Below are 13,027 nucleotides of genomic sequence, written 5' to 3'. Positions count from 1 at the left end.
GATTGGGCAAAAATATTAACTTTGCCCTAATCTTCTCTTGCCCGGCATCATCTGGGGGGAGATCCGCGCACACATTAGACTGTTGGCCAAACCTGCCGTTCTCGGCACGTTCTGCTGACAATACACCAATGTGCATGGGTGCCTTAGGGTACTTTCACACTTGCGTTGCTGTATTCCGGCAGGCAGTTCTGTCTCTGGAGCTGCCTGCCGGATCCGGCAATCTGTATGCAAATGGAAACCATTTGTAGACTGATCCAGATGCGGATCCGTCTCAGAAATGCATTGCAATACTGGATCCATCTCTCCGGTGTCATCTGGAAAAACGGATCCGGTATTTATTTATTATTTACATTTTTAAAGGTCTGCGCATCGGTCAATGTGGCAATTTTAATGTCTGCTCCGACACTAATACATTCCATTGGAAAAAAAATCCGGATTCGGCATTCCGGCAAGTGTTTATGATTTTTGGCCGGAGAGAAAAATGCAGCATTCTGCATTTTTTTCTCTGTCCAAATACTGTAAAAGGACTGAACTGAAGACACCCTGATGCATCCTGAACGCAGGTGTGGAAATAGCTGTGAAGTTAGAAACAATAGTATGTTAATATCTTCTGTTTCTTTTTTATCACCAGACATATTTTGATATTGCATTCCAAGGAAGATCACTGCAATGATCTGGAAGACCTTCCTAGATGAGAAAAATTAGAATCAGAGATCAAGCACCATGAACGGAAGGACATGCAATATGAACCACAGAGCAACTGGCACCCCACAGGGACCTGGAATGATTAGTGGACAGCAGATTCCACCAATAAGAGTACATACAGGTACTCCATGTCCATCTTCTAATAGTGCCACACCCAGCCCTGCTAATGGGAGCCTATATTTAAAGATGCCTCTGGGAGGTGGAGTGGCACCACAGAGCAGTGAGAGCACTGTCCATTTACCTGCTTTAAGTCCTAGGAGACACGTTATAACAAATGGAAAACCTATATTCCAAGTACCACAACCACCTAACCTGCAGCCATCTCTATCCAAGCCAAAGCAACAGGAATTTGGTTCTCCCTTTCCAGCAAACTGTGTGAAAGGTTAGTACTCATTATGGTGTGATGTCTGTCCTAACCTGTTTGTAGGGTCTGTTGAGGTGTTGAGTCTGTATGAATTTGTATGAAAAGAGTGGGTGTTATAGTCTGTTGTAGATTGTGAACTTCAGTGACTCAGCTTCATTTACAGTATGAAGTTTCCTTAGAATCCATGGACTTATCACAGGCAACCATGTATTGTTACTGTATGTCTCGTGTAGTCCTTTTTTGCAGGACACTTTCACAAAAAACTATTAATTGCAAATATTAGTGATATGTGTTTGTAACTGCTAAAACATTGGATAGTACATTTCACTACTATAATATATTTTTTTTCAATTTAACATCACTGATCTGAGCTATGGAATATACCTGCCAGGTTTTGGTTCATAAATATTTTTATTGGGGCAAACTTAAATTGCAGCAATAATTAAAAATATTTTTTTAAATATTGGTATAAATTGTAGTTTTATTTTATTCATCCCATACCCAAACATGTATGTCTTCAGTACCACTCTATTCAGTGGCGTAACTAGAAATGACTGGGCTCCACAGCAAATTTTTGAATGGGCCCCCCACCTCTAAGAATCTTCTTTGCAACACCCTCCTCCCATGCATCCCCCACTCCTGTGGCTAGTCAAGATTGCTCTCTCAGACCAGACCTGGAAGCCGCTCCGTCCATTTCTACTGTTGAGGGGGGGTCTGACAATAAAATCTTTCAGTCGTGTACAGAAGTAATAGTGGCTCTCCCAGATTACTTCCTGGGGTGGTGCTCTTGTCTAAAGTGGTTCACCTTACCACTGGTAGATGTCTGAATGATAAAATAAGGAAATTGACAGGCACTGTATATCTGGTTTTAAAAGGTATTTATTGTTGGATGTTATACAAAGTTTAATAATGGTTTAAAAACATTTGGAGTGGTGTTCTGAAAGGATTAATATAGAAGTGTGGGGGGCTTGGTGTTGGTATTATCACCCAAAATAGTGTGGTAAAGATGTGATGGATGTGAATCTTGGGGGTATCGGAAAAGTCTAAGAATGGTGAAAAAAATATGGTATATACGTATAGAATATATAATATACAGACGTGGACAAAATTGTTGGTACCCTTTGGTCAATGAAAGAAAAAGTCACAATGGTCACAGAAATAACTTTAATCTGACAAAAGTAATAATAAATTAAAATTCTATAAATGTTAACCAATGAAAGTCAGACATTGTTTTTCAACCATGCTTCAACAGAATTATGTAAAAAAATAAACTCATGAAACAGGCATGGACAAAAATGATGGTACCCCTAGAAAACACAGAACATAATGTGACCAAAGGGACATGTTAATTCAAGGTGTGTCCACTAATTAGCATCACAGGTGTCTACAACCTTGTAATCAGCCATTGGGCCTATATATATGGCTCCAGGTAATCACTGTGTTGTTTGGTGATATGGTGTGTACCACACTCGACATGGACCAGAGGAAGCAAAGGAAAGAGCTGTCTCAAGAGATCAGAAAGAAAATTATAGACAAGCATGTTAAAGGTAAAGGCTATAAGACCATCTCCAAGCAACTAGATGTTCCTGTGAGTACAGTTGCACATATTATTCATAAGTTTAAGATCCATGGGACTGTAGCCAACCTCCCTGGACGTGGCCGCAGGAGGAAAATTGATGACAAATCTAAGAGACGGATAATCCGAATGGTAACAAAAGAGCCTAGAAAGACTTCTAAAGAGATTCAAGGTGAACTTCATGCTCAAGGAACATCAGTGTCAGATCGCACCATCCGTCGTTGTTTGAGCCAAAGTGGACTACATGGGAGACGACCAAGGAGGACACCATTGTTGAAAACGAATCATAAAAAAGCAAGACTGGAATATGCCAAACTACATGTTGACAAGCCACAAAGCTTCTGGGAGAATGTCCTGTGGACAGATGAGACAAAAATCGAAGTTTTTGCCAAGGCACATCAGCTGTATGTTCACAGACGAAAAAATGAAGCATATCAAGAAAAGAACACTGTCCCTACTGTGAAACATGGAGGAGGCTCTGTTATGTTCTGGGGCTGCTTTGCTGCGTCTGGCACAGGGTGTCTTGAATCTGTGCAGGGTACAATGAAATCTCAAGACTATCAAGGAATTCTAGAGAGAAATGTACTAGCCAGTGTCAGAAAGCTTGGTCTCAGTCGCAGGTCATGGGTCTTGCAACAGGACAATGACCCAAAACACACCGCTAAAAACACCCAAGAATGGCTAAGAGGAAAAAATTGGACTATTCTAAAGTGGCCTTCTATGAGCCCTGACCTCAATCCTATTGAGCATCTTTGGAAGGAGCTGAAACATGCAGTCTGGAAAAGGCACCCTTCAAACCGGACACAACTGGAGCAGTTTGCTCATGAGGAGTGGGCCAAAATACCTGCTGAGAGGTGCAGATGTCTCATTGACAGTTACAGGAAGCGTTTGATTGCAGTGATTGCCTCAAAAGGTTGCGCAACAAAATATTAAGTTAGGGGTACCATCATTTTTGTCCATGCCTGTTTCATGAGTTTATTTTTTTACATAATTCTGTTGAAGCATGGTTGAAAAACAATGTCTGACTTTCATTGGTTAACATTTATAGAATTTTAATTTATTATTACTTTTGTCAGATTAAAGTTATTTCTGTGACCATTGTGACTTTTTCTTTCATTGACCAAAGGGTACCAACAATTTTGTCCACGTCTGTATATATAAAAAAAAAAAATTATAAAAAAAAAAGGTCCAATGGTGTCCAAGGAGTAAATGTCCGAAAGAATGTCTAGGAATGTCCAAAAATAAATAAATTATATATATATATCATTTTTTTTTTTATTATTTTTTTTTTTTTTGGGACATTCCTAGACATTCTTTCGGACATTTACGCCTTGGACACCATTGAACCTTTTTTTTTTTTTTTATAATTTTTTTTTAATATATATTCTATATTCTATACGTATATACCATATTTTTTCACCATTCTTAGACTTTTCCGATACCCCCAAGATCCACATCACATCTTTACCACACTATTTTGGGTGATAATACCAGCACCAAACCCCCCACACTCCTATATTAATCCTTTCAGAACACCACTCCAAATGTTTTAAAACCATTATTAAACTTTGTATAAGATCCAACAATAAGTACCTTTTAAAACCAGATATAGAGTGCCTGACAATTTCCTTATTTTATCAAAATCTTTCAGTCCTCTTCCTGGGTGGGCCCTTTCTGAGTACAGGCCCCAAAGCAGCTATTTGCCCTGTTTCCCCTATAGCTACGCCCCTGACTATTTAAAACATTGCTTTTTTTTTAATCTACGATTAAGAAAAGCGAAAGTAGCTTTATTGTTGACCTCTAACTTGAGAACAAGCAAGGGGAATGGTGGCTGTTATAGAATGAAGTCTGGATATGCTGCTCCACCTTAAAACATTAAAATAAACAAATCACCTGGTCCAGATGGAGCACACCCTTGTATCCTAAGGGAATTAAGAATTCTATGGGTCTGTTCCACAGGACTGGTGCATAACAAATGTGGTGACAATATTCAAAAAGGAAATGATATGCCAATAAGTTTATTATTTGTTATAGATAAATTGTTTGATGGTTTTCTAAGAGATACTATGCTGGAGTATCTTAATGATACCCGTATAACACAACAGCAGCATGAGTTTATGAGGGATCAGTCCTATTAAACTAATCTGATCATTTTTTATCAAGAGCCAAGTTCTACACTGGACTTGGAGGAAGAGATGTTGTATATTCTGTACTGTGTCACATAAACATTTGATACATGAAATAAGAATGCTTGGACTGGATGAGTGTGTGAGTGGATAAGTAATTGGTTCAGTAATGGAAGACAGAGGGTGGTTATTAACAGTACATACTAGTAGGGTACCTTATGGGCCAGTATTGGTCCTATTATCTTTAGTATACAGTATTTAGTAATGATCTTGTGTAGGAATTTGCACAGTAAAACTAAAATTGTGGCATATGATACTAACTGTAAAGTAATTAAAATAAATTGCTTCTACAGATGGATCTGGGTAGGTTGGAGGCTTGGGCAGAGCTGTGGCAAATTATTATTATTAATTATTAAAGCATCTTTCATTCGATGGCGCTGTACATATGAAAGGTGGTATACATAGATAATACAGACAATTGCAATAAGCTTGACCAAGACAAGTTACAAACTGGTACAGAAGGAGAGAGGGCCCTGCCCATGAGGGCTTACAATCTACAAATGAGTTTAGCACTGATAATTATAAGGTTATGCATATGAGAAGGGAATATACATGTCTCCACTACATATTAAATGGCAAAACACTAGATAATACTGACATGTAAAAGGACTTTAGGTGTTTTCACAGATAGGTTTTTGGTGGCTTTTTTCGGCACTTTTTTTTACACCTGTGTTTTTTGCAGCATCTTTTTTTCCATCTCCAGATGGAAGGGAAGTTGGACGTCACATTTATCAGAAGGCATTTGCACAACATAGGGCTATGAGCCAGATGTCCTGCTACAGGTGTTCCATTGACCTCACGCCACAGTTCTTAATGGCTATCATGGGGCACAGGTAAACAGCAATGGATGCTGGAATGGATGTCTATCCTCTTCAATAATGAGTCCTGCTTTTATCTCAAACACAATGGTAGTCAGAGATTGGTCTGGAGACCATGTGGGCAGTGTCATGTAGAGACCTTCACAAGGCAGCATCACACCAGTCCTACTCCCAAGATTATGGTGTGGGGTGACATAATGTACAGTAGCTGGACCCCTCAAGTCTTCATTTCAGGTACACTAACAGCTTAGTGTAACATTGATTTGGTTGTGGAATCAGTGGTATGACCATTTCTCCAAAGTGTCCCAGGAGCCATTTATCAACACGACAATACCAGGCCACGTGTTGCTTATGCTTCTATGAGCAGACTGTGTGGCCTAAATGTTCTACCATGATCTGCAGCATCTCTGGACTCGTCTCCCATCGAGCACATCAGGGATGTCATTGTTTGGCAACTGTAAAGGGAGCTGCCAGCAGCGGATCTTGATGATTTGTGTTTCCAAGTACATTAAGTATGGCAGAATATTCTTCAGACAACCATTAATAACCTCACCGATAGCATGCCAAAGCGTATAAGTGCATGTATTTCTGCACATGGAGCTCATACTCAATACTAAATAAATTGAGATGTTTTTCATATTTTGTTTCCATTTCCATAATCCCTTGACTTTTCCATTTGGTGTTGCAATTTTAATGTTGAGGAGTAGATCAGTAAGTTGTAAGTAGATGTCATGGCCATGGCCATGACCGTGACTCCTGAACCACATGCGGTTGTCAGCGGTTTGGTTTGGTTGTCAATCACAGGTGAGGGCTGTGGTATTTGCCTCACCTGTGGTTGCCGCTGGCAACAGTATTTATGTGGCAGCATGGCAGCCTGAGCTGTGTCGTGGCAGCTTGCTGTGTTGTGCGTGCGGTTGCACTTGGCAACTTGTGTGATTGGTGTGCACTTCCCATGTTTGGCGTGCACGGGGTTGTTTGTGTGTTCACTTCCCCTTTAAGTTGCTGACTTCCCTTGTCTGGTGTGGACACTTGCTGTATTGCACGGGATCCAGTCTGTGTGTCTGTGGCAGGTAGGTGTGGAAGTGCTTTTCAGCCTCCTGCCATATCCATAGGCCGTTTATGTCCTCTTCCCTCTGCAGCTTGGCTAGTGAGACTCCTGTTCCTCCGTGCCTAGGAAGAACAGGTCGTCTTACCCTGCTCCTTGTTCCAGGGCAATCCTTCAGGGTTGACTCATATGATAAGGAGTCAGGGTCAGTTTAGGGACGCGATAGGAGGTGACCTGCTCCCTAATACTGTCGTCCTGGCCAAGCAGCGCCTAACATCTTCTGGCATCGCACGGCTGAGGGTTTTCCCCATCCTCAGCCGTGACAGTATGACCACAATGGCTCCTCACGTGGCCTTCCCTCGAAAGAGGGTGAAGCATGTACCGCCATCTGCAGATGGGGTGCATGCGCGTTCTCCGGAGGGAGAGCGTTGTGGGGGTTTCGCCGCTGACGGCGCGGTGACCTGGCTTTTCCCCGCCATTCCTTCACCGTGTTCGCTTTTGGCGTCCCCTGATTTTATTTTGCACGTTTGTGGTTTTTTTGGTGTGCGGTGGCACACCTTCGAAAGAGGGTGCAGCATGCAGTGCCATCCTCTTTTGGCCTGCATGCGCGTTCTCCGGAGGGAGAGCGTTCCGGGGATCACCATTAAAGGCGCGGTTGGTGGCTTATTCCCCACCACCTTACCGTCCGTGTTGGTGATCCCTCGTCCCTCTCCAGGTTCCTATCTCTGGTCGTCTGCTGGCAGCATTCTGTTAGTGGTCCGGCTGCGTGCTGGTTTGGGGTGTCTGCTGGCAGCGACTGCAGTGGGGACGTGTGTGGAGATGGGACGCAGGGTTAGTGCGCTCCCCCGGGCTGTTTTTTTTTTTTTTTTTTTTTTTTGCTGGTCTCCAGTTCCTGTGTGTTGTTTCGGAGCCTGGCATTCGGCTCCTGGTTCCTGTGTGTTGTTCCAGGGGCCGGCAGCAGTCCTGGAGAGACGCGCATTATTTGACTCTGATTCCCCTTCTCCTATGACCGTGACTCCTGAACCACATGTGGTTGTCAGCGGTTTGGTTTGGTTGTCAATCACAGGTGAGGGCTGTGGTGTTTGCCTCACCTGTGGTTGCTGCTGGCAACAGTATTTATGTGGCAGCATGCAGCCTGAGCTGTGTCATGGAAGCTTGCTGTGTTGTGCGTGCGGTTGCACTTGGCAACTTGTGTGATTGGTGTGCACTTCCCATGTTTGGTGTGCACGGGGTTGTTTGTGTGTTCACTTCCCCTTTAAGTTGCTGACTTCCCTTGTCTGGTGTGGACACTTGCTGTATTGCACGGGATCCAGTCTGTGTCTGTGGCAGGTAGGTGTGCAAGTGCTTTTCAGCCTCCTGCCATATCCATAGGCCGTTTATGTCCTCTTCCCTTTACAGCTTGGCTAGTGAGACTCCTGTTCCTCCGTGCCTAGGAAGAACAGGTCGTCTTACCCTGCTCCTTGTTCCAGGGCAATCCTGAGGGCTAGCAGGGACCCCAAGGCATCCGGTGTATGAGTCCTCCCACCTTCAGGGTTGACTCATATGATTAGAAGTCAGGGTCAGTTTAGGGACGCGATAGGAGGTGACCTGCTCCCTAATACTGTCGTCCTGGCCAAGCAGCGCCTAACATCTTCTGGCATCGCACGGCTGAGGGTTTTCCCCATCCTCAGCCGTGACAGTAGATTATTATTTGTCTATATCATTAAAAAAAGATGACATAGATGTGTATTAAATGCAGCCACAAATGATGTGTGTAACCTGCATATCTGGGTTTTATTCTTTCCCTTGTAGACTTCAATAAATAGACATTTTCTCTAGATTTTCTGTAACCTTCCTGAGAGGGTATTTTTTCCTGGTGTGATGTCAGGGCTGTGTTGTGCATTCTCAGCCAGATGTCTTCCCTAGCAGAGTATTTTGTCTTACACAGACATTGGGGAAAATTAGTTGCTGTAGTTTTTCTTCCTTTTTAGTTTTTTACTGTTTCATTTTACAGTAGATGGATTTTTGTGCCTGAACAGTATGCAGTGGCAGAGAAAAGTGACCTCCAAGCTGCTAGAAGGTGAGGAAGATGCCAGTTTCCCCTGAAAAGATATGCTACAAAAGTTAACATGTACTAGAGATTTTAGAAAAACAATGATATGTATGTTTTAAAGTTTATTAGGACAATTTGCTAAAGTAAGCTAAATCTCAGAACCTTTTTAGTTTGCATAGCCTAAATGGCTGTCATAAACAATGAACTCCACAGAATAAACCAATTGTAAGCGCTTAAGAAACATCAGGATTTGATGTAACCCAGATTGTTTTGCTTTTATCTAATAAAATGAAAAAAGTAGAAATGTAAAAAATGGTTTAGGAAACAGAGAAACAACCAATGCCTTATTTTTGGAACCAGTCAAATCAGTCAATAGGGGGCATTTACTAAGCATGTTGAACCAGAATTATGGCATAAAATGTGCCAAAAAGAATGAATTTTTGATTTGCACCAACTATATCAACAGTGTTCTCCAGAAATTTCACCATAAAGAATGCATCACACCAGAAATGCCAAAGTGGGTAGGGCTATCAAATTGGCGCATATTTTGCGTCATTTATAATCCTCTTATCAGCAATGACATGAAATGGCTCAAATTGTGGCGGACAATTAAGCCAGCTTATGTGGTGGTGCTTTGTGTAAAAAGTCACATTTATAGCATAAAGATGCTATTGTCAAAAAGTCGCATTTATGAAGAAAAAATAACTCGTCGTGGGAACAAGTGATAGGTAAGTAATAAAACAGGAAGCATTTATTTTTTCTAATATTTTTTCTAACAGGGTTTTGTCAGTAAATTTACATTAAACAAAAAAAAAAAACAATAACAAAAATGTCCCGAGTCTGAGACAAAAGTCACAATTTACCAGTGGAAATGTGGCAAATATGCTTCAAAAGTCACAAATGTGTTTCAAAAGTTTTAAGTGTGGTCTGGCAGGGAGTGGCTGAAATGACACATTTTGGTTTAAAAAAGTCGCATTTTAGTGTCATTGATGTTAAAATGTCACAAATATAGGTGGTTTCAAAAAGTGACATTTTAAAGGTGGTGTGTGCCTTTTCATATATGAGGTGAAACAAATTACGACTTTTGATTTTGTAATGTGATTTCTTTTTCTTTTTTTTTTGGGCGCAAATTGTCATTATTGATAAATGTCCCCCAATGTGTTCTTCACGGCCAAGATAATCCCCCCAGAGAAGAATTTGCAAAAACTCACTCCGGAGAATGTATGCAGCAGCCCAGGTACTACTGTGTGATGGTACCAGAGATGGTACATGGCATTTAGGCAGGAAAACCTTCCAAAAAGCAATACAATTGATGGATTCACAACAGGGATGACCTTAATCCCATGTGGATCCCTCCATAAGGTCCGGGATCCCTCCCTACTATGAACCTAGTGGTATTTTGCTTTTAAATTTATTGGGGTTAAGACAAGATGGCAGAACATGGTGGATGGATAAAACATGGCCTCTGGATTATTGCAACAGCACTGTCCCTAGCGCAGGAGCGCTTGCCACGTGTCTTCAGATTGGCTAGCTGCACCGCATTATGGGTGATCTTGCGTTTTCGGGCTTCTTACTTTCACATTTTAACACGTGCAGCCGCCATTTTAAAAAAAACATGATTAGTTTTCTCTCCTTCACTGCAATGGGAGCTATGGAAACAGTGGAGGGCCAGCTAGACAGTTCCCATAAGCCCACACGGGGCTGGTTCTTAGTCCTATCTTGCCTTTCAAACAGCAAGAAGGGAGAATTCCTTTAATAATAGTCCTGTAATTAACACCCATAGAAAGACCTATAGTGGCAAATAGAGAGTACACCACGTATGCACAGCCACCTCTCCATTCACCGCTATGTGATTACCAGAAATAGTCAAGCGCTCAGCTATTTTTGGAACTCCCATAGCGGTGAAAAAAGGGTGGCCAAGCATGCACAGCTGCTCCACCTTCACTTTGTCTATAGTACGTTTTCATAGCACTCAAGAAGAACACAATGTAACACAATGTAGAAACATGAAACTCAGCACTACATATTGAAACTTGATAGATCCAATAATTGTATTGAATTTAATTCAGTTCCGCAAAATTGTGTGGAGTTTCGGTCTAAATGACCTTCAAACATGACACGTGATAGAGGAAACATATACATCAGCTGTAATTCAGGTATACTCATGGAATTCTATTGTACATATGAGATGTTATACTACTATGGTTCTTAGCTGTTTTACCTTTGATGATTTTCCTAGATGTTGGATGGTTAGACCATCTCTATATAATTATCAGCTTCTAACTATTTCACTTAACCTTTAAAATACTCCTGACATTTTGCTGTATAAATTGACAGCTGATGTATATGTTTTCTTTTTCACTTGTCATGTTTGATAAAGGTCAGTAACACCGAAACGTCTGCCAAAAAAGAGTGGACAAAAAAGGATATTTTTTTTGGTCACTAAAAAAGCGGGCATCTGAATGGAAATAGGATGGATCCCATTATAGCCAATGGGTCTGTCCGACTCCGTTCATTTCAGTTAAGTGCTGAATGTGTCACTTTGATTATTTTCGTCATTCTGCAATTCTAACAGAGCAGAACAACTGAATCTGTGAACGTTCATATGAACGTGACCTAAGCCTCCTCTTTACTAAAACAAAATAGGCAATTTGGGTATCTGGAGAAACTCTGAGAAATTTGTTTCTGAAGACAATGGAGAACTTCTCTTAATTTGTGCATGAAAATGGTTTTCTGCTGCTTCTCTCGCCATTAGTAACCTGGAATGCTTTAATAAGGGCCAACTAAGGCTGGGTTCAGACCTGAGCGTTTTACAGCGCGTTCCTACGCGCTGTAAAACGCTCAACAGGCAAGAACCAATGATTCCCTATGGGAATGGTTCTCACCTGGGCGTTTTACAGCGCGTACGATCGCGCTGTAAAACGCCCGACGCTCAAACAAGTGCTTGAGCTTTTTTTGGGGCGTTTGTCGCGCGTTCCCGCACATAGATATTCGGGAACGCGCAACAATGTGTGCACGCCTGTCTCTGTATGCGCGATTGTAAACGCCCGTACAATCGCGCATACAGAGCGCTCGTTTCAGAACGCTCAGGTCTGAACCCAGCGTAAAAGATAGTACCAAACAAGAACAATATGTGTGTTAAACACATTCTAAAACAAATAAATGTACTTTTGAGTGTTTTAATTGTTTTCTGTATGAATTCCTTACAAATGGAAAGCATGCCTTTTTGGTCTTGGTTTATTTCCAATATTGACACACTTCTACTTTTATGGTGTTTTGGGGGTTATTATTATAATTATGCTTTTTAGCTTGTAGAGTATGTTGACAGGATAACATATAATTAGACATTAGTGACATCATCGCTCTGTTATCCGGAGACAAAGGCCCTTCACTGTAAACACAACCGTGTTGCCATGGGGACCCATTTGCTCAAGTATGAGGAAACTGCTTGTGTGACCACAAGGCATTTTTACCAAGTATATATTAGCTAATTAATAATCAATCCTTACCCTTGCTTAACAGAAAATATTTCTAGTTATAGACAAACTAAGTTGGGTTTCGGAACTCTTAATGGTACAGTGCCCTTGAGTGCTTGTTACCTAGTAACGGATATTTAGTTATTTAGCTGCATCTCTCATATGCCAGCTACTATTTCTTAGCTCCAGTGAACACAAAATGCATTAAAATACGTTCAAAGAATTTATTTCAACAGAATTCAGCTTGTGTAAAAAACATGAAAAAGCATATTGCATGTACTAATAAGATATATAGATTTACTCTCCTCCATATCTCTGCATGTCCTTTTTCTCAGGGAGCATTGCCAGACGTATAAGTCTCCCTGTGCCAGCTATGGCGCTCTCCACAAGGAGAAATAGTACCACTCTCCGAAGTACAGTGGCCTCCTCGGATGATTGGCGGGGGTGTCAGGAGTTGGATCCCCACTGATCTAATATGATATTGATATTTTACTTGTGGAATATCCTCATAAAGTGTTACATATGGTTAAAAAAAGACATAGGTCCATCAAGTTCAACCAAGGGATAGGTGGGGACGCGAATCCCAGAAGGAAATGAGACTTAGATTTCTACACGTTTTCATAAGCATTAATGTTTTTTACTTTTAAGAATTACGGTAATCTCAGTCCTTTTTAAAACTGTCCTCTGTTCCGGAGATAGTCTATTCCATACAGTAAAAAAGCTTTGGCGCTTTTGGAGACTGAACTTTTTCTTCTCCAGTCGGAGGCAGTGCCCCCTTGTCTTTTGAGGGCATTTTACATGGAACACCGTATTTTTTGTATGGCC

The 13,027-nt window shown here is 41.3% G+C and overlaps 1 protein-coding gene across 1 annotated transcript in view; it reads left to right on the top strand.

The window, feature by feature from the left end:
- Positions 1-13,027, top strand: part of GLIS3 (GLIS family zinc finger 3) — a 387,825-nt gene that overhangs the window by 30,778 nt on the left and 344,020 nt on the right. The window contains exon 2 of the mRNA XM_044272013.1: positions 632-1,087. Coding sequence (XP_044127948.1) covers positions 724-1,087 — 364 coding nt within the window. The 5' untranslated portion in view covers positions 632-723. The remainder of the gene's footprint in view (positions 1-631; positions 1,088-13,027) is intronic.

This window comes from Bufo gargarizans, chromosome 1, assembly GCF_014858855.1.
Source record: "Bufo gargarizans isolate SCDJY-AF-19 chromosome 1, ASM1485885v1, whole genome shotgun sequence".
NCBI classification, from domain to species: Eukaryota; Metazoa; Chordata; class Amphibia; order Anura; family Bufonidae; genus Bufo; species Bufo gargarizans.
This window is presented reverse-complemented; position numbering and strand designations above follow the sequence as displayed.